The sequence below is a fragment of the Trachemys scripta genome, chromosome 2 (genome assembly GCF_013100865.1).
Source record: "Trachemys scripta elegans isolate TJP31775 chromosome 2, CAS_Tse_1.0, whole genome shotgun sequence".
NCBI classification, from domain to species: domain Eukaryota; kingdom Metazoa; phylum Chordata; order Testudines; family Emydidae; genus Trachemys; species Trachemys scripta.
In genome coordinates, this window is record NC_048299.1 from 134,407,338 (window position 1) to 134,432,618 (window position 25,281).

Consider the following 25,281-nt stretch of genomic DNA (forward strand, 5'->3'; position numbering starts at 1 on the left):
CCTGCCTTAATCAGCCCTGGAAGGATCCAACAAAAGTCAATCACTTAGAAGAGGCAATATTTAACCAAACAATGATAGAAACTGTACCGAAAAGCAGGATATGTTTATATTTGTTGTTATTTCTATTACAGTAGCACATAGAGATCAAATCAAGATTAGGACCCTTTGTATCAGGGACCGTCTGTTCAAACAGCTAGTAAGAGACAATCCTTGCTTTGAACACCTTACAATCTAATTTAAGGCAGGACAAAACAAATGGGTCTAACAAATGATTGCAGGAAATCTTAAAATTGTAGTTTAAGTTGATTCCAGGATTCAACAGTGAGTTGAATCCTGGAAATAATGTAAAAGTCACTACATGAAAAATATTTGTTAACTGATATATTTCTAGAAGGCTTTGTATTCTCAGCATTTACACTAACTACAGTATAAACCAAACTACCACCATGCTTTGCACTCTTGCCAAGCTTATTGTGAACTGTATGTAACCCTGTGTATGCAGAACCTTTGAGAAGTGATGCAAAATATAAACGGAGTTGTAGGAAAACTGGGATAATTGTTATAGGGGTCCTGAACTAAATAAAATGCTAGAAATAAGTGGTGCGGGTGCTAGAAATAATTGGGGTAGATGTCTCTGTACCCTGAAAACAGGAGGTGCAAACTAGATAAGGGAAAAAATGAAAGGTTTTTCCAGGGCTGGCCCTAGACCAAATGGTGCCCCAGCTGAGGAGCGTCTTCATTGCCCCCCCCCATTTGTTAAACTTTTAAATACCTTATTTTTATTGTATTTCCAGCCCATTTAACAACTTTAATGCACAATTTGCATGCATGATTTATCCCTGTCATATAAAATGATACATTTGCATGCTTGCATCTGTACAACAAATATAGGACCCCGAGCCTGGCACCCCCTAAACCCAGCACCCCAGGTGGTTGCCTGGGATGTCTGCCCCTAAATCCAGCACTGGGTTTGTCTAATTGGGTGGAATTTGGGGAAATTTTCTGTCTGTTGTAAACAAGGGGTATATACAGATACTCCCCGACTTACGAAAGCGTTCCATTCCGTAACGCTTTGCGTAACTCGAATTTTGCATAAGTTGGAAACGTATCACTGACCATTGCGCAAAAAAAACAAAAAACCAAAAACCCTCCTATTTCTAGCTTACGGAACCTTTTCCATAAACTCAGATTTGTGTATGTCGGGGGTACGTAACTTGGGGAGCGTCTGTACCCTGAAGTGAATTCATATTCTTTGGAGCAGTGAAAATGTAAGCTGCAGACCTTTTTCCCCGAATGGATATAGTGCCTTCTGTATAGTGCTGATCTATCTTTGACTAATAATCACTGACTGAGCTGTCTAAATCAAAACCTCTAATATATTGCACAGCAGTACAGAAGTACTAGAACAGGGGTGGGCAAACTTTTTGGCCCGAGGGCCACACCTGGAAATAGAAATTGTAGGGCGGGCCATGAATGCTCACAAAATTGGGGTTGGGGATCAGGGCTGAGGGTTGGGGTGCAGGGAGAGGCTGCCATTATTATATGTTTATGCATCAGAATAAGACTTCTCTTAATCCAGTGCCCTGATTTAGGACACAATATCGAGGAGGACTTTTTTTTTCCTTCCTGAAGCACTAAGATCAGTAAGCATAGATCTATGTTTATATGAGTGAAATTAGCCCATGCCACTGGCACATACTACAGTACCTATTAGCATATTAAAGTAATGGGAAGTGTTGAATGAGATCTCTATTTCCAAACTTCTAGCAGCTCAGAATGAGAACATCTCAAGTCTGCAAATTGCAGCCTTGCTCCTCTCTGGACCACTAGGTGCATCGGGGTTTAGAGAATAGCAGACAACTGAGTTTCCTCAGAACTCTTCTGCCTAAGCAGAGCAGTTGCAGGAAGAATGCCTCAAGGAGAATGAACTGTGACTAGAAGGATGCACCAGACAAAATCACTTACAGGGATGGCACCATTGCCCAGGGACTATTGCAGCCCTGAGGCAGCGTTAGCAGCCCTGAAGCTGTTCCACTGCTGGTTTTAAGTCTTTCAGAGAAAGGCTCTTTTCAACCTAACCCCCATAGAAGTACTCTGCATAGTCTGTTCACTTGGGCTGCACATAGCAGGTCCAGAAAGAAGAGAGACAATTAAAAACAACATTTGAAAAGATGTCAAATAAAATACCCAAATAACATTATAATGACCAAATTTCATCTTTCATTTCCTCTTTTATTCTATACTTGGCCAAGTCTTTCTTAAAATATCAGATTTCACACCAACACTGTTACTACTAACCTTTGTAGGAATGAAAACAAATCTTGCAAAATTTAATTCAAAATGGGTTTTTTTCCCCAGGAATTTTCAATAAAAAACTTTCCCTCACCTAAAATCAGGGATTTTTAATGTTTCTACAGAAAATTAATTTTCATCCAAAAGAAAATTGTAAACTTTGAAAATCTTTCAATTAAAAAAACCAAAACAGACAGGTTAAAGTTGAGTGAAATGAAACATAAAATATTACCATTCACTGTAATTAGTCTAAAATGGTTCCTTTGTTTGTCAACCAAATAAAGCAGTGATGCAAATCAAGGCCCTGATTCTGTGCATGCTGATTAAGCAAACTATACTGTTTAGGCAGCTTTGAACAGCAGAAAACTGAAGGGTAATGATGCAAGAGAACAACAGTAAGCATTCACCTCTAAATATAAATCCCAGTCTTTGATTTTGCCCTGCCAAAATTATTTAAAAAACAAACAAACCCAGAAACATATAATGTTGAGTTTACTTACTTTTATAATTTGTAAGGCACAGAGCTGAGCACAATTAAATGTCTAGATAAAGTAAATTGGGTACGTTAAAAAGAACGAAATAAGGGCATTGATTTTCCCAAGCACAGGAATCACTGATGGTTCATCATCATCAGTTTGAAGAAGGAGGTATATAAAGATTGTGATGACATTGTGGGTGGAAAAAAAAACATAGTAAAATGTACTCCTCTATGCCAACTATGGTGTCAGTACTAGCAATGTTTAACCGCATGTACAATTTGACACAGTGGCAGCGTCTTTTGATTTGGACTTATGTGAAAAATAAGAAATGTTATGTGGAAGCTACAGTGATGCAATATGAAGGAAAGGATCTCCCACCTTCTCACAGCAGTTAACAATATCTATATTTGGTCACCTGCTGCTTGGCTTTATTGCTAAGAATTTGTTTAAAAATATTTCTCCTAGGAACAGTTATTTGCTGTAATCACTCTTCTGATCCTCACTCTGTCCACAGTGATCATTCTTGACACCAGAATAAAGTGTAACTTAATTGGGTAGTAAATAAATCTTAATTGCGTAGTAAATAAATTGTATCTTTAAACCAGCAGGTAATAAATTAATAATATGCTTGAAACCATGTGTGTCTATTGCTATAGCAACCTCAGTAATGGCAGTGTCCCTATAAAATGGAAAAAGCAACAGAGGGTCCTGTGGCACCTTTAAGACTAACAGAAGTATTGGGAGCATAAGCTTTTGTGGGTAAGAACCTCACTTCTTCAGATGCAAGTAATGGAAATTTCCAGAGGCAGGTATAAATCAGTCTGGAGATAACGAGGTTAGTTCAATCAGGGAGGGTGAGGTGGTCTGCTAGCAGTTGTGGTGTGAACACCAAGGGAGGAGAAACTGCTTCTGTAGTTGGATAGCCATTCACAGTCTTTGTTTAATCCTGATCTGATGGTGTCAAATTTGCAAATGAACTGAAGCTCAGCAGTTTCTCTTTGGAGTCTGGATACAAGTCAGATATCAGGAATGGCAATATACAAAAACCTGTAGGAGAACACTTCAACCTCCCTGGCCACACAATAGCAGATGTAAAGGTAGCCATCTTACAGAAAAAAAAACTTCAGGACCAGACTCCAAAGAGAAACTGCTGAGTTCCAGTTCATTTGCAAATTTGACACCATCAGATCAGAATTAAACAAAGACTGTAAATGGCTATCCAACTACAGAAGCAGTTTCTCCTCCCTTGGTGTTCACACCTCAACTGCTAGCAGACCACCTCACCCTCCCTGATTGAACTAACCTCGTTATCTCCAGACTGATTTATACCTGCCTCTGGAAATTTCCATTACTTGCATCTGAAGAAGTGAGGTTCTTACCCACAAAAGCTTATGCTCCCAATACTTCTGTTAGTCTTAAAGGTGCCACAGGATCCTCTGTTGCTTTTTACAGATTCAGACTAACACGGCTACCCCTCTGATATATAGAATGGAAAGGACATACAACTGGATTAGGAGATACTGTGAAGAAAGTCATTTCTCTTTAATTGCACTATGGACTAGTATCATTCTATAATGGATCTCTCTAAGTAACTTAATTGACTGGTAGCCAGCACTCTAGATGGATCAGCTGTGGAACACATACCTTTATCTATGTTGTACACAGGCTGTAGATTTTGTATTTTCTAGTAAATCAATGTCAAGCAAAGTGGGTTTTGTTTGATTGTTTTAAACTAGCATTCTGTGGGGTTGTACATGGAGAAAATAATCCTATTATCCTCCTCTCAACAGGCTAAGCCCTGAATTTTCAGACTTTAATCTTATTAAAGTTAATGGGAGTTTTATGGCTATATTTCAAACACACTGGGTAAGTCAGTAACTTGCCCTCCATACCAGGATAGGGGAATAAGGGATTGTAAGACATTTTTTTTTACTTCCCTCCACTGATTGCCTGCATCGTGGGTCATGTAGTCTCCACAGAGCTGCTATTTACCTCTCCTCAGGTAGGTAAGGAATAAGGAGAGAGATTTGACTCTGCTCCCCAGTGCAACAACCAGCATAGAGGGGAAGGCAATCTGCACCAGGCCAAGTGCTCATTCCTGTTCTGCTCATGGGGCAGCACAAGTATGTGTCACCCATTACTCAGAACAGTCACAAAGCCACAATTCAGCCCTTTAAATATTAAAGCCCTGTGACAGAGTGCTGGGAACTAAAAGGTAAGTCAGCACTCTGACCACTTAGGCACCAATCAGACCCCCTGAAGAAGACTGATTAGCTAATTAGCTGAAAATCCCCAATCAGGCTGAGAGGGGTGATGCACCAATTAACCAGAAGCTTACTGGTACAAAAGGATATACAGGAAGGAATTGAGGGGGAGGACCAGGGCTAGCTGAGCCCAGTATGCTCTGAGATCTCCAGGAAGGCATGGCTTTTCCTGTGGGAAAGGGCCAAAGGGCCAGAAGCACCATAAATACTTTGCTGCTTGAGACTGCATTGGGGATGGTGGCAGGATGTAAATAAACTCACATGAAGTTGACACCTATTGACAGAGTTTGAGAGGCTTCTAGGGTATCAGAGGATGGGGATGGAGTCTGCCCAGTTACAAGCCCCTTAATATATATTGTGTGTGGATAATATGGTTCAATATTGGGATATACAGTCTTTCACCTCTTGAATTCTGACTCAAATACAACCCAAAGCTACAATGACAGAAATTGTTACCAGATGATGACTCTTTGGGTGACTATACGTGAAACGAGTTTGATGCATAATCCAGCTATTAGAGGACAGGTATTTCCATAACAAAACAATTGGCACCCTGTTTGGCACTCTCAGAGGGAAGGATAAAGAGCAGATGGGCAATGAACTTCCCTCTCATGCCTAACAATGCTTCCTACAGGTCAGGATTGAACCCACTAGTAGGGCAGTGAGGAGGCATTTGCACTGTTGCTATCCCTGTTAAACCTCTACTCTGGATAAAGAGAGGGTTTCAATATCCAAGGTAGTCAATCCAGCTCCTTCCACAAGCATATCATTCATATAGAGGAAAAAACATTAAAAGAGAGAGAAATGGAAGAAAGAGTGAGGAAATAGAGAGAATAAGATGAGTGAGGAAAATGATAAGAAAGAAGAGGGCTCAGGCAGGGGTGAGCAAAAATTAGGTTCAGTTATTGAAAGAATTTGAATAATTTGTCACATCAGCTATTTGTTTCAAGTTGCTAGTGAAAAAGACACCAAAGGGCTGGATCCACTGCCAGGACTGGTGCCAGCTGTTTCTCCACCTAGCTTCCCACTCTACCCACCAAACCCATTGCCATTTTCCATCTCAGCCCTTCACAACTTGCTACAGCTTCTCTCCCACCACCTTCTTCTGACCCTTCTCTAGATGAAATTCTCTTGATAGTTGGAAACTGTTGTAGGGTGGCGGATCTCCACTTGGCTTCCCTGTTCTCAGGCCAGCAAAAAAGCTAATCCCTATGTTGCTCCAGACTATGGGGTCACAGATTCATCTTCCTTACAGCTATTGTCATTTAGCTGACTTAGGAAGTGACTGGTCTCTTAGTTTAGTTAATTTTACTAGTTAACATACAAATATTATGATTTAGACAATAACATGATAACCCCAGTTTAAATGCATTATCTTAGCATTATCAAATTGTGAATACTGACTATTGGATACCAAACACTTCTGAGTGTTGGAGTATCAGCACAAAAACAGGTTTCAGAATCATAAAAATTAGGAGATTATAGCATTCCATGGTAATTGTTACACTGTATTGAGAGTATCATATTCATACAGTAGGCTTTAATTAAAATCGTGTATGTCCAATTAGCTTCAGAAAGACTGATTTCCGTTACTTCCTCATATATTCACACAAAGGATTTACAATTCATTCATAGAGAGGACTAGGCTACCAAACATATAGTCATATGGGAATTATCTTTTTCTAAAAGATCTAACACCAATAGATATTTGTTCGTTTATCTACAGAATTGTCATACATTTTGTTTGAAAAGAAGTACACTTCCTTATATAAAGCAACAAAATAACTACCACTGTATTCCTCAGTATGGCCTAAAACATGTAGACTAACTTTGCTGTAAGCCAGGAATGGACCAACACCAAAATTTTAGATATGACCAGCAATCCTCTTTCTCTATGTTGGCTGAATCCAAACACCTTGAAACTTATAAAACTTCAGTTTCAGATTTCCTGTACCTGGGTACATGAGTTTTCAGCCCCAGTGTTGTGATATGGCCTGTAATAAGGAGTGTATGGAATTTGGATCTAGCTTCATACTTCAGATCTTGATGTCTTTCAAACCCAGCTGTGTTATAAACTGTAGTGTTATGGTCAAACCATTAACACAGAATATCACAGAATTTATTTTAAAAATCAGAAACTGTTCCAAGAAATCAATTCCACTTTGAAGACTATTTGATTTGTTTCTTCACTGAAATGTTATACATTTGTTTCATTTACGAATGAAGTATCTGATCTAGCACATGCTTGCTACTGAGACAAACAGCAGTAGGACTAATCATCCTTGTATGTACTATGCCTGGTAGTAAATGTTTGCAAAGTATGTCTCTAACAACATCAGCAATGCAGGAGAATTCACTAGATGACCAAAGTTCTTTTCTACTCTGATATGAATGAAAAATATTAGAATACTATAACTCAGATTATAAATATTTTGTAAAATTACTACATTCCCATGATGGGTGGTAGGAACCTCTTTGACACCTGGCACAAGTGCTTGTCCCTGTTAGATTTCCTCCATTTGGGAAAGCACAGTGACTGCTTCCTCCCTGTGCAAGCATAGCACCTCCAAAGATGGTGGAGAGAAGCCAGGGTCACGGTCCAGGATTCCAGAGAGAAGTCTGGTTACACTAGTTGGGGGGGTGGAACAGCAGGTTTACCAGATCAGTCAGGCATGAACAGTAAATCCTTCCTGCTCAAGGTACTACTTGGAGAAGGAGTGCATCAACGTGAGCTTCACGCTAACTTCTATTCAGGTTGATGGCTAAATGCCTCAATTTAGCTCAAACTAATTAAAAAGCTGATAATTACAGTATGTACACAAAATTGCATGTTGGGAATAAAAAATGTCCATCCATTTTTTCTAGTATAGGATAACAGAAAAGATATCATCCGACATATCCCAGATCTCATTAATCCGTTAGCAACCAGAGATCAATTCAGTACTGCTTGGACTTACTGTACCTTACTAAGCTGTTAGCGCTGTCAGGATCTTGTGCTGCCACTGTACCGACAACAGTCCCAATCTTCGCATTTTCATAAACTTCCATGACATAGGAAGGCATAGAGAACAGTGGAGGTTCATCCACATCCCCAACAATGATCTTCAACATTGTTACGTCTTTAAATGGTCCCAAATGTGAAAAACGGAAATCAAGGTGTGTATTTGCTCCTTCTATATTAAGTGTATACGATTTCTTTTTTTCATAGTTGAGTGGCTGTTGGAAGAAAGAGACATGACATTACCATGTTGTGCTTTTGTTTAAATTGCTTGCAAACAAAATTTCTTTCAGTTTTGTTGGAAAGACAATTGGAGTATGTCTACACTGCAGCAAATCACCTGCAGCTGGCCCGCGTCAGCTGACTTGGTTTTATGGGGCTATAAAACTGTAGTATAGAAGTTTGGGCTTGGGCTGAATACATGAAAAAAATTCTGAATGTACATTCTGCTTCTTTTTAAATTATATTAATGCAATGGTAACTTTGCGGCTGTACATTCAGTCAGGAAATATAAAATTTAAGGTTGCATGTGCCATCTTAATTCTGCCCTCTAGTGTATAAATATTATGTCACAGGGCCACATTTTTCATTCATTTACCCTTCTGATTATCTGGAGTAACTCCATTGAAATCGCTGGAGCAGAATTTGGTTTTATGTCTTTAATTCTGTGATCACATGGCGTTTCTTACTAAATTTTTCTTTAAACAATTTTAGATATTCATATTTACCATCTGGTACTACTGTGCAGTACTGGGTGCACATAAGACAAAAGAGCTACATGCTCATAATTTTGTGAAACATTATGGGGAGCTAGACTGGGGAAAAGGGGTAATAATAACCAGCTTGGGGAATGCTTCCAGTTACCTTGAAATCAGTACAATACAATCCCAGGATCACAGAGATTGGCCTGTGATTCTAGATGCAAAGTGAACACATTCCATGATGCAAGCACATATGCACTGTACTCATGTACCAACTTAATGGAAATATGTGCTCAAGCTCCAGTTTTCAAAGGTCCATAAACCAGTAAACTAAAAAATAATAACGCTTTTAAATTAAGAAGGTATTAGTCATCAAAAGATTAAGTCCATGCCATATTTCATATGTCAGTCATTTCTAAAAAAAGAGGGATTCTTTATTTCAAAAGGGAAATGTAAGAGAGAGAGAGAGAGAGAGTGTGTGTGTGTGTGTGTGTGTGTGTGTGCGTATGTGTATTTTTTTTCCCATCACTAAATTCCCAAATGGCTGAAGAGATTTTGTTCTAACGTTTGAACCAATTCCACCTTTGAGCAGACACCAGGCAAGGAAAATTTAAGATCACAATTTGAATATTTAAGAAAATTTTGATCATATGAAAAAAGTAGCTTATAATGGAAATTGTTCTGCAACATCAAGAAAGTTCTAACTGTTTAACAATGTTATCAAGACATTTTGTGAAATTACATAAAAATAAAGCATATATCTCTTTTTAAACAGTGAACACCACACCTTGTTTTATGCACCCACTCAAAACATAGACCTGATCTAGCACTGAGCTGCCTGTAGGCAGAAACAATACCCCAACACAGAACTCCATTGAAATCACAAAGGGCTGACGGAGTAGAACTCAGTAGAACAAGAGTGAAGCTTCAGAGTGATGGCTACACATGTGCAAAAAATCACTAATTAAAGCAGGAACTGTGATGAACTAGATGTGTGAACCATGGGGGCTGTATGTTGCAAGTGAAAGGGAGTTTGCTGTGAACATCAAGTTTACAGTATGTTTCGGTAATAAGGTACGGCATTTAGGTTTGTTTGGATATTAAAGTTGCCTAATGTGGTGATTTCTTCAGTTTCTAGTGTGTGTTGACAGCAAATGAACTTGTGCAATCTTAATTCTAAAGAAATTAGGTCTCTTTGCATGGAAATGTATCTTATTTTAAAAGTCATACAAATTTCCCAGGGCCTAGCAAATCTTTCAGCATGAAGAACCGAACCATCTACATCATTCAAAATAAATAATCATTGCCAATTACCACAACATAATTATGTAATTATGTCTCATATGATATTGTTAGTCGGTGATTTAATAAGTACTTCTATTTTAAATGAAGTGAACATAAATTGACAATTCATACTGCTAGATGGCATGTTTAGACAATGATTAATCAATTATACAACACAATTCGAAATGCAACTAACATACAATGTGTATTACTTTGGAAACACAATTTAAGCCATAGTTGTGGGAAGATGAAAGTAAATGTGCCCATAGCAATATTTGGACTCTCAAGTAAATTGTGGAGAGCTATAAATCATTCTAAATCAAATACATGGTTGCAAGATACGCAATCTAATTAGGAACTTAATTGTGTTTTGCAGTTACCATAAATGAAGGGTGGCAACTGTACCCACCAGCATCAATGAAGTTTATCTCTATCTTTAACAATATTTTTAGCTACAGCAATGTAGCAATAATAACTTCATATAAGCAGGAAACAGCTGAGATTTCAAGCGCATCTATGGCTTTATGTCCAAAAGATAGACCCATACAGTTTTTCCTCTCCTTCTTTCTGCTTCCTCCAGCCTGTCCAAGAGAATCTGTCTTTGAGCAGTGCGAGAGGAAGACCATTCCACTCTGCTATTTTGTGCTTCATGGTGGTGGAAAGACCAATGCCCTTTAATATTGAGCTATTCCGTAGCATATGGGACACATACAATTGTGATTTACACCCCATACAATCATACTGAAGGCAGTGAGATGATAGGGAGAAAATCAGTGGAGAATTTGCCGCTTTAAATCCTGAGGTGAACCTAGGACACTCACGCATATAACAAACATTAACAAAATATTCCACAACTACCAATAATTCTTGCTATCATTTGACCTTTTTCTTTTACATTTGATATAAAATATGGGAAATTGAACTGTGTTTGAATTTGGACTGACAGAACTAGGTTTGGGTGGCTGCTGCTTGAAGTTGTGTATACTTAAATTGAATTTGGCTTTATGTAATCTAAAAAAAAGAAAACCCTGTGTCCATGATGACATTTGCACCTGAAACAATGGAGGCCTGGTTCAAACTGGGCTACAAATTTGGTATACAACAGTCAACCTACTATAGATTAGGTAGTATTTGGGCGGTATATACCTTTCTGGTTTTGCTCTTCCAGTTGTTTCAGGTTCATGTTCATATAAAAACCACTAAATGAATCTCATGGGACCATTTCCAAAACTCACTGGTTTATTAAGCAATTAGGGGGGTAATTGGGGGAAGTATTCACTATTATAGTGCAGTATGAGTTTCTCAGGACTCAGATTTTGGTGAGGTTCAACAGAAGGAGGGCTGTTTCCTATTCCACTTCAGCCCAGGGGCAATGTGAAGCAATATGGGCTGGGCTAGTCCACAGAGTAACATGGTATCTACTTGTTTGAAGGAGTCAGTAAAAATATAGCCAACTCCTTCCCCAAGAGATAGGATGGGTGGTTGGGGGGAATATGCCACCCAGTCATTCTCTGAAGAGTCCAGGGAAGTAATGGTTTTTGTCACACTTTCACCATCTTCTTCCCAGACCTGATAAACCATATGAAGTGAAGGGAAATTGTAGCTTACTCATGAGATTTTCATGGGAACTTGAGGTCTCTTCTGTAAACAGGGGTCTGAAGGGTTGAAGAGTGCACTCACAGGGATCATGAGGGAAGGAGGTTGTGAGGGGATAGAAGGCTCTGGGTCAGACCATAACAAGGTTAGAGAGAATCCTCATAGATGTTGATGTGGGCTTTTCAGTCAGGTTGACCAACCTGGCCCAGAGCCTTGGGTAAATCCTTGGAAGTTTATTCTTGCATCAAAACTTCAAACCTGCCAAATTTCAGATGATTTTGAGGAGAAATTTTGTTCAGACTTAGTTACACTATATTTACGTGTGACTTTTCTGATGTGCTCATGATACAATACATTCTTCCACAGAAAAGCAAGAGGGAAGGAATATTGTTATATGCATATTCTTATATGCTTTAGAGAATCTGCTGCAACCTTATTTACTGAACAAAACTGATTCTGATCTTAGTGAAGATAAGCTATTCAAGGTAAAATGTTACAGTGATTAAACAAGGAGAAAGATTTTTAAAGATTATCTGAAATCACCTTCCATTCCCTGAACTGGAATCACAGGAGTACAGAATTAGTTTAGGGGCTTGTATTCAGATGCTTGATAAAAATATAGATCTTAAATGCCTTCCAGGCATCCATTTATACAATTGACCAAACACTAAACATATTGCAGAAGGATGCTTTTAAAATGTGTATATAGCCAATGGGGATAGTATCACATCTCTGAGGCAATACAGGGGACATAAGATGCCAGGAATTTTCTGAAGCATTGCATTTCAGCTCATCCAAACCATAGTATTAGCTGAGCAAAATATGCCCTTGTATGTCTGAATGTGCAAGTCACTCACATCACCTATTATTTTGCATGGTGATACAAGAACAGGTTATGTGCACATTGGTCATATCCTAAAGCAAAATAGTGTGAAAATGAACATTTTCCAATGGCTACACAGTCAGCCATAAATGGTGTTAACTCAGATTTTAACCTGGTTGAAATATACATTTGTATCAATGCAATTTCTGTAAAAAGCAACAGAGGGTCCTGTGGCACCTTTAAGACTAACAGAAGTATTGGGAACATAAGCTTTCGTGGGTAAGAACCTCACTTCTTCAGATGCAAGTAACTGTCTCAAAGGTGCCACAGGACCCTCTGTTGCTTTTTACAGATTCAGACTAACACGGCTACCCCTCTGATACAATGCAATTTCTGCATCTTCTCATGTTTTTAAAATGTCAATATATTGCATTTAATGGGCAATAGTCATAGTGAGTTTTTAGAGGTTTGAACCACTCTCATTTTAAACAAAATATTCCAGATTATGACTTTAGTTACATTCATATAACCATACTGACTTTACTGGGATTGCAGGGACATAAAGAAGGGCAGAATTTATTTCTATGCATCTGAGTCAGTTGTCACTCTTAATATACAGAGACACATTTAATATTAAAAGGCAGATGCTACCCACTCACTATAAACAAATGAATCAACACTTGACATGATTTGGATAGACATAGGAGCATTTTTTAAAAAAACCCACACACGATAAAATAAAATGTTAGTTATAAAATCGCATAACACATTCAAATTAGTTGTGCATACCGTAAAATAAAAAATAATGCATAGGCCAATATTGGAGTTGTCATATAAAGGTATTTTTATTTACTTTTAGATGTTGGACTATTGCTAGGTGCTTATACTAATCAGGAAGAGAGTTTGTTCTCATTTCTTCTTCCTGCCAAGATGGTTGCAGCCTCACTGTCTGGAGCTGAAGGAAGTGTTGTTTTGCCAGTGTGTTCACTGGATGTGATGGTGGAAAAGTCCATTTGTTTGGAGGCTGATGGAGAAGTTACTGTGCACAGACTGGTAGACTGGTTCTATGAGCTGATGTTATAAGCCTTGTTCCTGTGTTGCCTGATGGGGTTGTGCACCCAGGCCAAATGTATCTGTGGGGAAGCTGACTTGGGAACTGTACTTGGGGATTGGAAGGATTTGGAATGAAGGGACAGGCAGTAGGAGTATGTGTTCAAAAGGAGAAAGAGTTTTCTGTACCTTTCTCTGCTGTTGGGGAGCAGCTGACAGAGGAACTTGTTGGTACAGATATAGTGGAAATAGTTCTCCTTACTCTGGGAAATGGCTTGCAGCGCGTACTCCATTTCAAACTCTGCATGGGTGTTCAGGAGGGGCAAGAATACATTGGCGCTTTGCCACAATCAGGCTGTATCATTAATGTAGGGGTGTAGGGCAGTTTAGCAGTCACACCTATGACTCACCTTTCTCCTGTGAGTGGAGAGGGGGGTAGTACTGGGTTTTCCTCGGTTGCAGGGGTCTATTCACTTTAAGGGACTTCACTCAGGATTATTAAGAATATGAGTTGACCAGAGGGGAAAGTGGCCCAAAAGAAGCATTTTGTTAGATACTGAAGTAGGTTTTTTGTTTTTCCTGACCCTGGGGGACCCAGAAACACAGAGGGAAGCTGCAATGCTGACAGGGATAAGCATAAAGGCCCATTGTGAGTAAGCAACCATGAATAATGACAATAAAGAAGGACCTAACTTGTGTATTTCTAACGCTATGTCTCCTGAGGGGCCACCCAGGAAGAACCCCCATGCAGCTGTCATAGCCAATCAGGATCAGGCTTCTGGGCAGGATGGAAGGATTATTTTAGGATGCCTTGGCCTAGATTTGTGATACGTCTGAGCTAGAGAGAGGACATGAACAAAGGTCACACTCGGGATTTTGTTGTTTTGGCTCTTGTTAAAATCTTTAGGATTCGTGCTTGCACAGCTGAAAACTGTGATCCACCTGTTAGGCAGCAGAGAATTCAATGTCAGCTTTCACTCTGAGAATGAACTGTATTTTTATGGGAGCGGTTTCAAATTGGGAAAGGGAGTAGGGATTGGGAGGATATAGTAGCCATTTCTTTATTCCAACCTGCCATTAAGCCTGTGACTATTTTCTTCCACAATGGAAACAGACGTACTGCACTGGGTTCCATGTTATGCCAAAGTGCTGTAGCCTCCAATTGATCCTCTATTTTAATGTAGAGTTTGGAATACTGAATTCAAAGGCACCTTTGTACTTTTCCAGGTAAATAATACAGTTCAGCATCTTGCCAACATATTTTATTTAGGTTTTGAACAGAGTTAATGTAGGTATCCTTGGAAGCCATGCACTTGTCTTAACTGTGGTGTTACAGAGTGTTTGAGGGAGTACATGCACGTTCGTTCTAAGCACACAAGACTGAGGACTGCAGGGACTTCATTAGATGCTGTGTGTGTGTGTATGTAAAAAGTGGCATGGTTATAGGCAGTGCCCAGAGACATGGCAAAATAGGGAAAGACTTCATTCTACCCATCCAATGACCTTTCCTCCTTCCTTGAGTCGGGGGGGCAGAGGATTCCAAGCAGCCCTGCAATGATTGATGAAAGCCCTATTTTGAACGGCATGGCCTCTCTACTTTTGAGAGAAGGACTGGCTTTGTCCTTTAGTGGTAAAGGATTGGGAAGGAGTCAGGGTAAGGGAGTGGGAACCATTGAAAGCCAGGACAATACAGAAAGAGGGTACAAGAACTGATAATGTGGAGGAGTCTATCAGAGCTGATGACGAAGAAAAAGAGAAAATTGGAAAGGAATATCTGAAGGTGTAATTGGTTGTGCAGGAAGCCAAGTCACCAGGGAGGGACTGGCAGGTTCTGGTATAGCAGACCTTATAGTTGGGGAGCATGTTTTTATGTGCTGAGTTTCAAAAACAGGAGGATTTTTTAGAAGAGAGGATCCAAGGAGACTGCTGGGGTTATGGACTACAACTGTCTGACCACATATAGGATTGCCAGCTGTCTAATCATACAAACCCAAACACCCTTGCCCACTCCCTGCTCTGCCCCTTCCCCGAGGACCTGCCCTTCTCCAAGGCCCCGCCCCACTTACTCCATTGCCCCCTTCCTCCATTGCTCTCTCTCCCGTACCCTCATTCACTTTCACCAGGGTGGGGCAAAGGATTGGGGTGCAGGAGGGATGTGAGCTCTGGGAGGGAGTTAGGGTGCAGGAGAAGTCTCAGGGCTGGGGAAGAGGAGTTGGGGTGCAGGGGGGAGGAGGGGTGCAGGCTCCAGCTGGGCGGTGCTTACCTCGGACGGCTCCCAGTTGATGGTGCAGTGGGGCTAGGCAGGGTCCCTGCCTGCCCTGGCTCTGCACCGCTCCTGGAAGCAGTTGGCATGTCCCTGTGGCTCCTGCCCCCCCTCTCCTGAGGGGCCGCAGGGACGTGGCGGAAGACAGAGAAACTGGGAGGGTTGGCAACCCTAACCACATAGCATTTTCACAGATCCAACAGGCAGCATTATAATACGGTCTATATTAGGCACTGTTCTGGATGAGGGAGAGCAGACAGATGATCCTGTGGGTGTGTTATAAATGCATTCATTAGGGGAAAGGGATCCAGGTGTTACTGGGCTTGAGCAACTTCAGAAAGAACTGTCAGTTGGGATCAATATCTGGGGACTCAGAATAGTTGAGAATAATAAACCAGCCAACAAGGAAAAAGTGGCTAAAGGAAAGTGTGTGAGAGAGATGGGTAAATCAGACTAATTATTAACAGTGATTAGGTGGTCAAGTAGACAGGGATCACGAGTACCAGTATCATAGAATCATAGAATATCAGGGTTGGAAAGGACCTCAGGAGGTCATCTAGTCCAATCCCCTGCAACGGAGGAAGGGGGCGAATGGAGTAAGTGGGGCACTGTTATAAAACACTAACCCAGGAACCAAACCCTGCAACAAATCCCAGTGCCAACTCTGTCCGCATATCTATTCATGGAACACCATCATAGGACCTAACCGCATCAGCCGCACCATCAGGGGCTCGTTCACCTGCACATCTACCAATATTATATATGCCATGATATGCCAGCAATGCCCCTCTTCCATGTACATTGGCCAAACCGGAAAGTCTCTATGCAAAAGAATAAATGGACACGAATCTGACATCAGGAATTATAACATTCAAAAACCAGTAGGAGAACATTTCAACCTCCATGGTCACTCAATAACAGACTTAAAAGTGGCAATTCTTCAACAACAAACTTCAAAAACAGACTCCAATGAGAAACTGCAGAACTGGAATAATTTGCAAACTGGAAACCATCAAATTAGGCCTGAATAAAGACTGGGAGTGGATGGGTTATTACAAAAACTAATTTCCCCCTATTGTTACTCACACCTTCTTGTCAACTGTTTGAAATGGGCCACCCTCATTACCACTACAAAAGTGATTTTTCCTCCCTTGTTATTCTACTGTTGAGAATAGCCCATTTCCACTTTAATTGAACTGTCTCATTAGCACTGACCCCCCACTTAGTAAGGCAACTCCCATCTCTTCATTTACTGGGTATATATACCTGCTACTGTATTTTCCACTCCATGCATCTGATGAAGTGGGTTTTAGCCCACAAAAACTTATGCCCAAATAAATTTGTTGGTCTCTAAGGTGCCACAAGGACTCCTCATTGTTTTTGTTTGTTTGTTTTTTTGTTTGTTTGTTTTGTTTTTAAGGGACAAACCATTCCTTCTTTTCAGCAGTAGCAGTTTTTAAGATAGTATTGCAGGTTTTCCAACATTGGCAGTTCAGGAACAGGACTCACTTGTGAGGCCAACAGAGGAAATAAAACTTCATGTAGCTGTCTTGTCACTTAAGAAAGGAACTTTTCTGAGGGTGGACTATTACACAGTGGAATTTTATCAAAGGTTTATGAATCCCCCCCCCCCCCTGCAGTGCTTTCAGTGACACCTTGAATACATGTACATTGGACCTTCCTTTTATGAAGGCCTCTTTTTTTCAAAAATAGGATTGGGAAGATATCAGGAATTGGAGACCAATTACCATTTTGAAAACAGATTATGAAATTTTGGCTTCCATTCTAGCCAAAAGATTGGAGAAGAAAGCAGGGAAATAATTGTATCCCACTCATTCTAATGCAGTTCAAGGTCACATGGTGGCAGACAGTTTGTGTAGTTTGCAGGAACTATTTGAAATTGGGTGATGGGGGAAATGGGAGAGTTATTTTTGTCTTTGGATCGGACCAAAACTTTTTACAAGAATGAATTTGCGTTATATATGGTTGGTCTGGTCTCGTAGTGGTATTCCCTTACTGTTTTTTAACTGGCTGCAGTTCATGTATTATGCATCCCTTTAGTAAAAGGGTGGAAGGGAGAGGCTATATTTTGAGGTAAGACAAAGTTGTCCCTTGAGTCCACTTTTGTATTATTTTTCTTTGGACACTTTACTGTGGGCAGTGTATGGTAATGGGATTTCAGGGCATAAATTCATGGATTAAGAGCGAGAGGAATTTCACTCTGTCAATGAAAATGTTCATCCACGTGAATGATGTCACAGTGCTGGTTGGCAGTACAGAAGATGGGGTCTTTTTCTTTTTTTTCACTTTACATGATTATTCAGCTGCAGCCAGAACAGAAATTAACATGAAGAAGAGTTTTTCTGGGTGGGGATTTCGTGGTATGCTTTTGCTCTTTCGGAGAAGTCGCAGATTGTGATGAGCCCTCCCAGAGTTACAGATATTTAGGGACTTGTCTTTGGCAGTGATTCAGTTGCTGAGTAGAACAGGGAGAAGCAGGTTAAGGCAATGAGGTGCCAGGTTAAGGTGATGAGGTGGAAGAGATGGTCGCTGATGTTGGCAGAAAGGATGATATTAACTATAAGCATTCCTATTACTCCTTTGCATTTATGTAGCATATGGGTATCCTGCCCCTGGAAAACGGGGTCATTTTTTCAGATGCTCTGGAGCAATAATGTAACCTAATGGAGAGAAGCATAGTCTACCTGCCAGTTAAAGAATGAGGTTTGGGTTGGTATGTCCTGAAGCTTTCTTGATGGTATTCTTTTTATTTTTAATTTTCATAGGCTTTGCATGGCTGAGGGTATGGAATGGTCAATCATTTCCCAATATTACTGGATATGTCACAGAGGATGAAAAGGAGTAACTGGTGGGAAAAAGGGGATTCAGTCCCTATAAAGGGTATTTTTTTTCCTATAACAGTCAAGCAGCCTCCCTCTAACATACTTACTTTAAAATGTATTTCCCATTGGCAAATTCAGGAAACAGCATTCTAAACCAGAGTGTACTTATGAAATATTTCTCAGAATGCCATTTAGCAGTATTGAATTGCCCAGAAGATTGTCTCAGTAAGGTCATTATAGAACCTTCAAAATAACAGAGTTCCCGTCAAGTACAGGGACATACAGTGGCAGGTATTTCGTAGTAAATTATATGTTAGAAGTAACCTATGAGGGAAGCACATAGCAGATGAAGGCGAACCTCAGGAAGCCTGCTCTGGGTCTGAGGAGATAGTGGAGCAGTTTTTATTATTCTGTTCCCTTCACATCTGCATTTGGGATTTTTTGGCTTCAAAACTGAGAGTTCCATTGTTGCATGGCCAGACTTATGGACAATTGACTTTTGGATCTTTTTCAGACACCAGAGGACTCAGCATCTGTTCCAATAAGTAAAAGACAGACATTTGCTGCGTATTTTCTCCAAAACTCTGGTTGTAGTTCATACAATGGTTTTATACTACCTCTGCAGAGCCACTGTTCAGCTGTCTGGGGCAGGCACAGAATGACAAACCTGAAACACTTGTTCACACTATTTGTGCAGTTATTCAGTCACTGGCAATGTGAATAAAAAAATCTGAGCTTGGTGGGAAATGGAGGGTGAGATGAGGCCCTATAATACTGGATTGATCTTCTAGTTTTAAGGACAAAAAGTCCGGGGTGGGGTGTTTTTTTTTGTTTGTTTGTTTGTTTGTTTTTGTTTTTAAATCTGCAATTTGTTCTGACTTTGACTCTAATTTTGGGGGTTTGGTTATATTTCAATAAATGTGAAAAGAGAGATTGGGGGGAGTATATTTTCTTTCAAAAAGTTTTGTTTGATTTCACATCTGGAGCTTCCCTCCCAGCATCTCCCCTTCTTCATATTTTCCAGAGATCGTTTTTCATTCCTCCTGCCTTCATTGAAAGTGAGCAAATATATTAGTAAAATATGAATTTTAGTGCAGTCTTCCATTGTTTGTTTGTGTAGTATAATCCATGCCTACACAGGTAAACAACAGCTCCACATCAGAAAAAACGAATTGCCCATTAATCCAAACAGAGACTTTAATCTAAAAATGATTTCCTACCATAGGCAATGTTTTGAAAATTAATTAATTATAACAGCTTATAGTTAATTCCCATTTTCTTCATGTAAAACTAAACAAAAATCCAGTCACATCCTATATGGGTTCTAAGTATTTTGTGGGGAATTCACTAGGAACTCAGTTCAGGGGACCTACTTAATACAGATATGAGACGAACTCGGTGGCATAAACCCTTTTGTGTAGAATTCAGTTAAACATCACCATATATGGCACAAAGCCTTTTGTCTAAGGGCCAGCAGTTTGGCTAGAACCTGGATAACATAGATAATTCATATAAGTTATAACCACCTGATAACTATTTAGTGATTTTAGTCTATTTGCAAAGGTGTAGGTGTGTATGTTATACAAACCCCTCAATAATTGGCACCTTTCTGGTAGTCTCAGCAGAGAGGTCAAGGACTGAAAGGGCATGAAAACTAAACTGAATTTCTCATCGCCATAGATGAACCTTCTAGGTCAGGATTCAAGCCATTTGGGGACAACTATACTGTTGCTGGCTGTCTGTGCTTAGTTTGTTTAATCTAAAATGTGTCATGAACAATATAAAAGGAACAGCCACTCACAGGGGGAGGGACCTTTAAAAAAATCCTATATGGTTTAATCTAATTCAGTCTATTTGGATATTACTGAATATTGAATTCTGGTGATTCTAGAAGCACAAAAAAGTTAATTAATTGTTACCTTCAGATTGCTTCCCATCTCCTTCTCTTTCTGCACTTTCCACACCAAATTAAAGTTTTTGATGGAGACATTATATTAGCATTGGTTCAATATGTGCTCTATTAAGTTTACAAATTAAAACAAACATTTCCATATTGACCTCTGCTTGTCTTGTGCAGACTTCACTAACATTTTAATTATATTCACAGAAGCACTTTCAAAGCCATTTGCTTACCTTCTTCAGGGAAATAATTCCTTCCCGTGTCTCTTTGTCAGTGGATATGGAAAACACTCCAGAGCCATCACCATTTATGATCGTGTATTTCATGTCTGCATTAGAGCCAGCATCTGCATCATTTGCCTTGATTTTGCCTACTGCTGATCCAACTTGGGCTGATTCAGGAACATACAGCTGATAATGTTCTGGGAAAAAAATATTAGGAAAATATTTCTAATCAAGCTAAAAACAGATTTTCAGAATACTCAACACCCATCGTAACTGCTAATCAGAGAACACAATTACCTCAGAATACTGACCATGCTAAACTGCAAACCATATACATTTCTGACCATAAAGAGCACCAGTCAGAATTCTAAGTGACATTTAGTATTTGTACAAGCAGATTCTGTTGGTCATTAAAAGATAAAATACCTGTTCAAGAGATAATTAAGTAATTGGAGCACAATACCTTTTGTTAGCAAACATTTGGAAAAATACACTGTGGTGTGAATCACTGGTTTATATTATCCACACAAAAATATCAACTTATCAACACACTGCACATACCTTGACTATGGAACATGAGTTCTTCAAAGAGCAGATCACTGTTTCGTAGGCAAGAATGACAGAACAGTCTCCTTACAGTGGGGTAAAAATCTATGTTAACAGAAAAGTCCCAGTTCTTATACTTTGAAACATGTCTTTCAATATTAGGTTTATAGGCCACAGCCAGTGTAGCATGTGTATTTTGCAACCTTAGTAAATGTATAACTCTCTATGTTCATTTTCCACCTAATCTGGTGAAGGAAACAAATGTAACTACTCCAGGGTAAAAGGAGAACAATGTAAAAAGCCTGGAGTTGTTCTCTTCCTTCCCAACTCTTGCAGTTGCAAGAATGTTTACCACTCAAAACTTTATGGCACTGAAAAAAAATCTGTTTATATCTGAAGTGAGTATTCATGTACCCCATTGTCTAGACATAATGCAAAAAGAAATAAACGCCTATCGAAAAGAATGAGACCAGAGAAGCTACAATTATGAGGGGAGAGATAGCTCAGTGGCTTGCGCATTGGCTTGCTAAACCCAAGGTTGTGAGTTCAATTCTTTAGGGGCCATTTAGGGATTTGGGGCAAAAATCTGTCTGGGGATTGGTCCTGCTTTGAGCAGGGTGTTGGACTAGATGACCTCCTGAGGTCCCTTCCAACCCTGATATTCTATACCAATGGCTGTTGATATGGAGCTGGGAGTTTTAAATATTACTGAGTTCATGGCTGCATTGAGAAATACATCCAGTACTGTTATACTAGCAGACGTATATTTAGGCTTGGCAGAATTCAATTTATTTTATTTGATTTTCTTACAATTTTGAATATTTGATTTTTATCAATTTTAATTTTCACAGTAGCACATAATTATGGGTTTGAAGCATTGTTTTTGATTTTTGTCTAATTTAAACTTTCACAGTTGCAGGAAAATATGGTGGGATCAAACAATGGAGAGAGTTAGACAATAATTATTTAGTGACAGTAACTGTTGAGATTTAAACAGTTAAAGTTCTATATAAGTTAAACCACAAACTGTTAACATCACATGTCAAAATATGCAGAGTAAATATGCTTAAATCAAACTCTAATAAGTTATCAAACAGCATTTTTCTTACTTTACCCATCTGCAAATTTCAATTAACATTGTTGGAAATATTCTTTCATCGGGGTGTGTGTGTGTGTGAGAGAGAATGTTCATTGACATTTACCAATAAAAATACTATCCTTCCAAACCTACCTATATTAGTCATCACTGAGCGACAATAAAACACGAAACCATTGAGTTTCTGTTGAACGGTGTAAAATGGCCTTAAGAGCCCCAGTCCCACCCAGGGGAGGATTCCTTCAGCATAGATACTGCGGAAGATATCCATAAGGCTATTTCAGAGGACCCTCTCCTAATCCCTGTCATAGGGGGTATGCAGAGGATAGGGCTGAGGGGGCAGGGCTATGTTGGGGGAGAGGCAAGTTGGAGGCAAGGCTGCAGCCCACAGTGCTACGGAGATTCAGGACAGTGCTGCAACCTGTAGACAGAACTCTTGGGGCTGCCTAAGGTCTTGGCTACAAGGCATGGCATTGCACACTAGAGGGTGTGACACATTGTGCATTAACTGGCACATGTAGATCCTGTTCTGTGAACAAAAAGCTCCCTAGCATGTGTTAACATAGTGCTCATTAACACACACTACGGGACTTTAAGTTTGCACCAGCAGGGTCCACACCAGGCAACAAGTGCACAACTCATTGGTGAGCTTTAGAATTTCCACACCTCTAAGGTGCATTGCTGTGTCACATAGACATGTCCTACATTTTGCCCAGTCCATCCCTCAAAGCATCCCAGTGTAAGGAGTGCACAAGGATGGCTTAAAGCATCTTCTCCCCACTCCCCTTGACTGTGAGTTATTTCACCAAGTATTTTAAAAAATATCTTTGAAGAGGTGATTGACAATAAAATGGGGGGGGTTCATTTCTAGGGCACCAGTTCTAACCTTTCTTGGGATGACAGTGGCAGTCATTACCAGCTGACACCAGATGGGTGGTATGTGAAATGATTTTGTGGTCTTTGCCAAATTCCCAGAAGAAAAATGTCTACCTCACTCACACACACACACACACACACACACACACACACACACACACTCTCACACACAAAATCACAATTTCTGAGCAGAAGGGCTGAGTAACAATGGCGAGTGCACTATCCTCTTATCTATTCAAAATCAGGTTTGTGGGCAAGTGAAAAAAGGCAGTGTGAGGAAGTTTACACTGCTTAATGCCAGGGTCATAGACTCACAAAACAAAGCTTTTTATGTGAATATATATGTATGTGTATATGTAAATTATGTATAAATATGTTCAGATGTATACACACAGAAACAGAAGTTGATTTCTCTGTTAACAAATATTAGGAAATATGTATGTTATAAATCTCTAGAGGATAATCATAAAAAAAGGCAATGACGAAGGATCATTCATTTTTGTGAACCAAAAGAGGGCTCTCCAGTAAAGGAAGTAGAGGATATCCATTATGACTAATCTGCAAAGCTAAAGATTCCATTTTAATGATGTTGGATACATGAATTCTAAGAAAAGATTTAAATAAAGAAGAAGAGAGAGGGAGATAGGTCACCTTGAAATAGTCACTACAAGGGAAGAGTGTGATGAGCTGGTAGAATTTACAACAGAGTTTAAGGATTATGCAAATTATTTTACATGAAGAAAGAGAAATACAAAAAAAGAAAAAGAAAATGGAGTCTCAAAATAAAGAATGAAATTGTCTCCATATGACCTTATATGTCACACCGAAAACATTATAGCAGCACCAGAGTAACCTGAGGTTGTTAAAAGACGTAGATAGTACCACCAAAAAGTAAAGAAAGGACTTTATTAAAAAAGACTATTTCAGGGAAAAGGAGAATTTAATCTGAATTTAGATTAGACCCACACTTCTGGCAGAAAGGACTCCTTCAATGAAGACATAAAATGATGATACTACAAAAGTTGAAGCTGCAGAGGAAATGCACAGTAAAATTAATACAGCATATAAATAAATAAACGGACTTGATGTGAAACAGAAGATTTTACTATGTGTTTGTAGAGCGGATAGCACCAAGGGGACTAATCCCAATTATCGTTTCTAGGTACTAGTGTAGAACAAGCAAATAATAATAATACACAGATAGTAATGTGATAAGGATGGATGAGTGTGATGAACTCTGTGAACACTTAAAAAATGGATCACTGGGGACAACAGAAAATAAATGACCATGAATCAGGAGGGTCTCAAGGGAAACACAAGCTATGTAGCAGGATAAAACAATATAAATGGAATAAGGTGAAACAATCAACACTGTGGTAAAATTAATACTTAACCATAAAGTAGTGATTCAGTTGCAATGCATATTATTTAGGATGTTACTATGATATCCACATAGAACCTCACCTTTACGAGTTTCAAAAGAGAAACACTGCCATGCATTCTTATATGTTATGCGTATGGGTTATGTTAACTCACATTAACTTATCTTGTTTTATCTCAAAAATAAAAATGATAAAGTCAGGATGAGGATTGTTTTGAAATTTGCTTATTGTTAAAACATACGTGGACTACAATCTTGACACTTGTGCCCTTGCTAATACACCCTGATAAAAAGAATAGACACTGGTCACAGAGTTTTAGCTATACATTTCAGAAAATTATTGCAATAATATAAAAGTGCTATATTTAAAAAGTCAAAACACTTGAAAGAGCTCTCTAAGTATGATTCAGTATTTGTGGAACTGAAGAGATATTCGGAAAATGGACTGAATAAAAGAAAAAGTGTTAAAAGTAAACTTCAAAGAGATTGTAAGGGCCATCTCTGCCTGAACACCAGGTGAGACGTGCCTTTCAAGAATTTTACTACTCTGCATATGCTGGACCTGAAGATCTGACTGATACCTTCCCATAAAGTTATGAGCCAATGGAAAAGTGCTAAGCACAGATATTCACATCCAACCCAACCTCTAATAGGAGAGAACAGAC

The 25,281-nt window shown here is 39.4% G+C and overlaps 1 protein-coding gene across 3 annotated transcripts in view; it reads right to left on the reverse strand.

Moving 5' to 3' along the window:
• Positions 1-25,281, reverse strand: part of CDH18 (cadherin 18) — a 904,559-nt gene that overhangs the window by 69,379 nt on the left and 809,899 nt on the right. For all 3 annotated transcript variants that reach the window (XM_034761577.1, XM_034761578.1, XM_034761579.1), the window contains 2 exons: positions 20,727-20,914; positions 7,998-8,251 (listed from right to left, as the gene is read on the reverse strand). In XM_034761577.1, the coding sequence (XP_034617468.1) occupies positions 7,998-8,251; positions 20,727-20,914 (442 nt within the window). The remainder of the gene's footprint in view (positions 1-7,997; positions 8,252-20,726; positions 20,915-25,281) is intronic.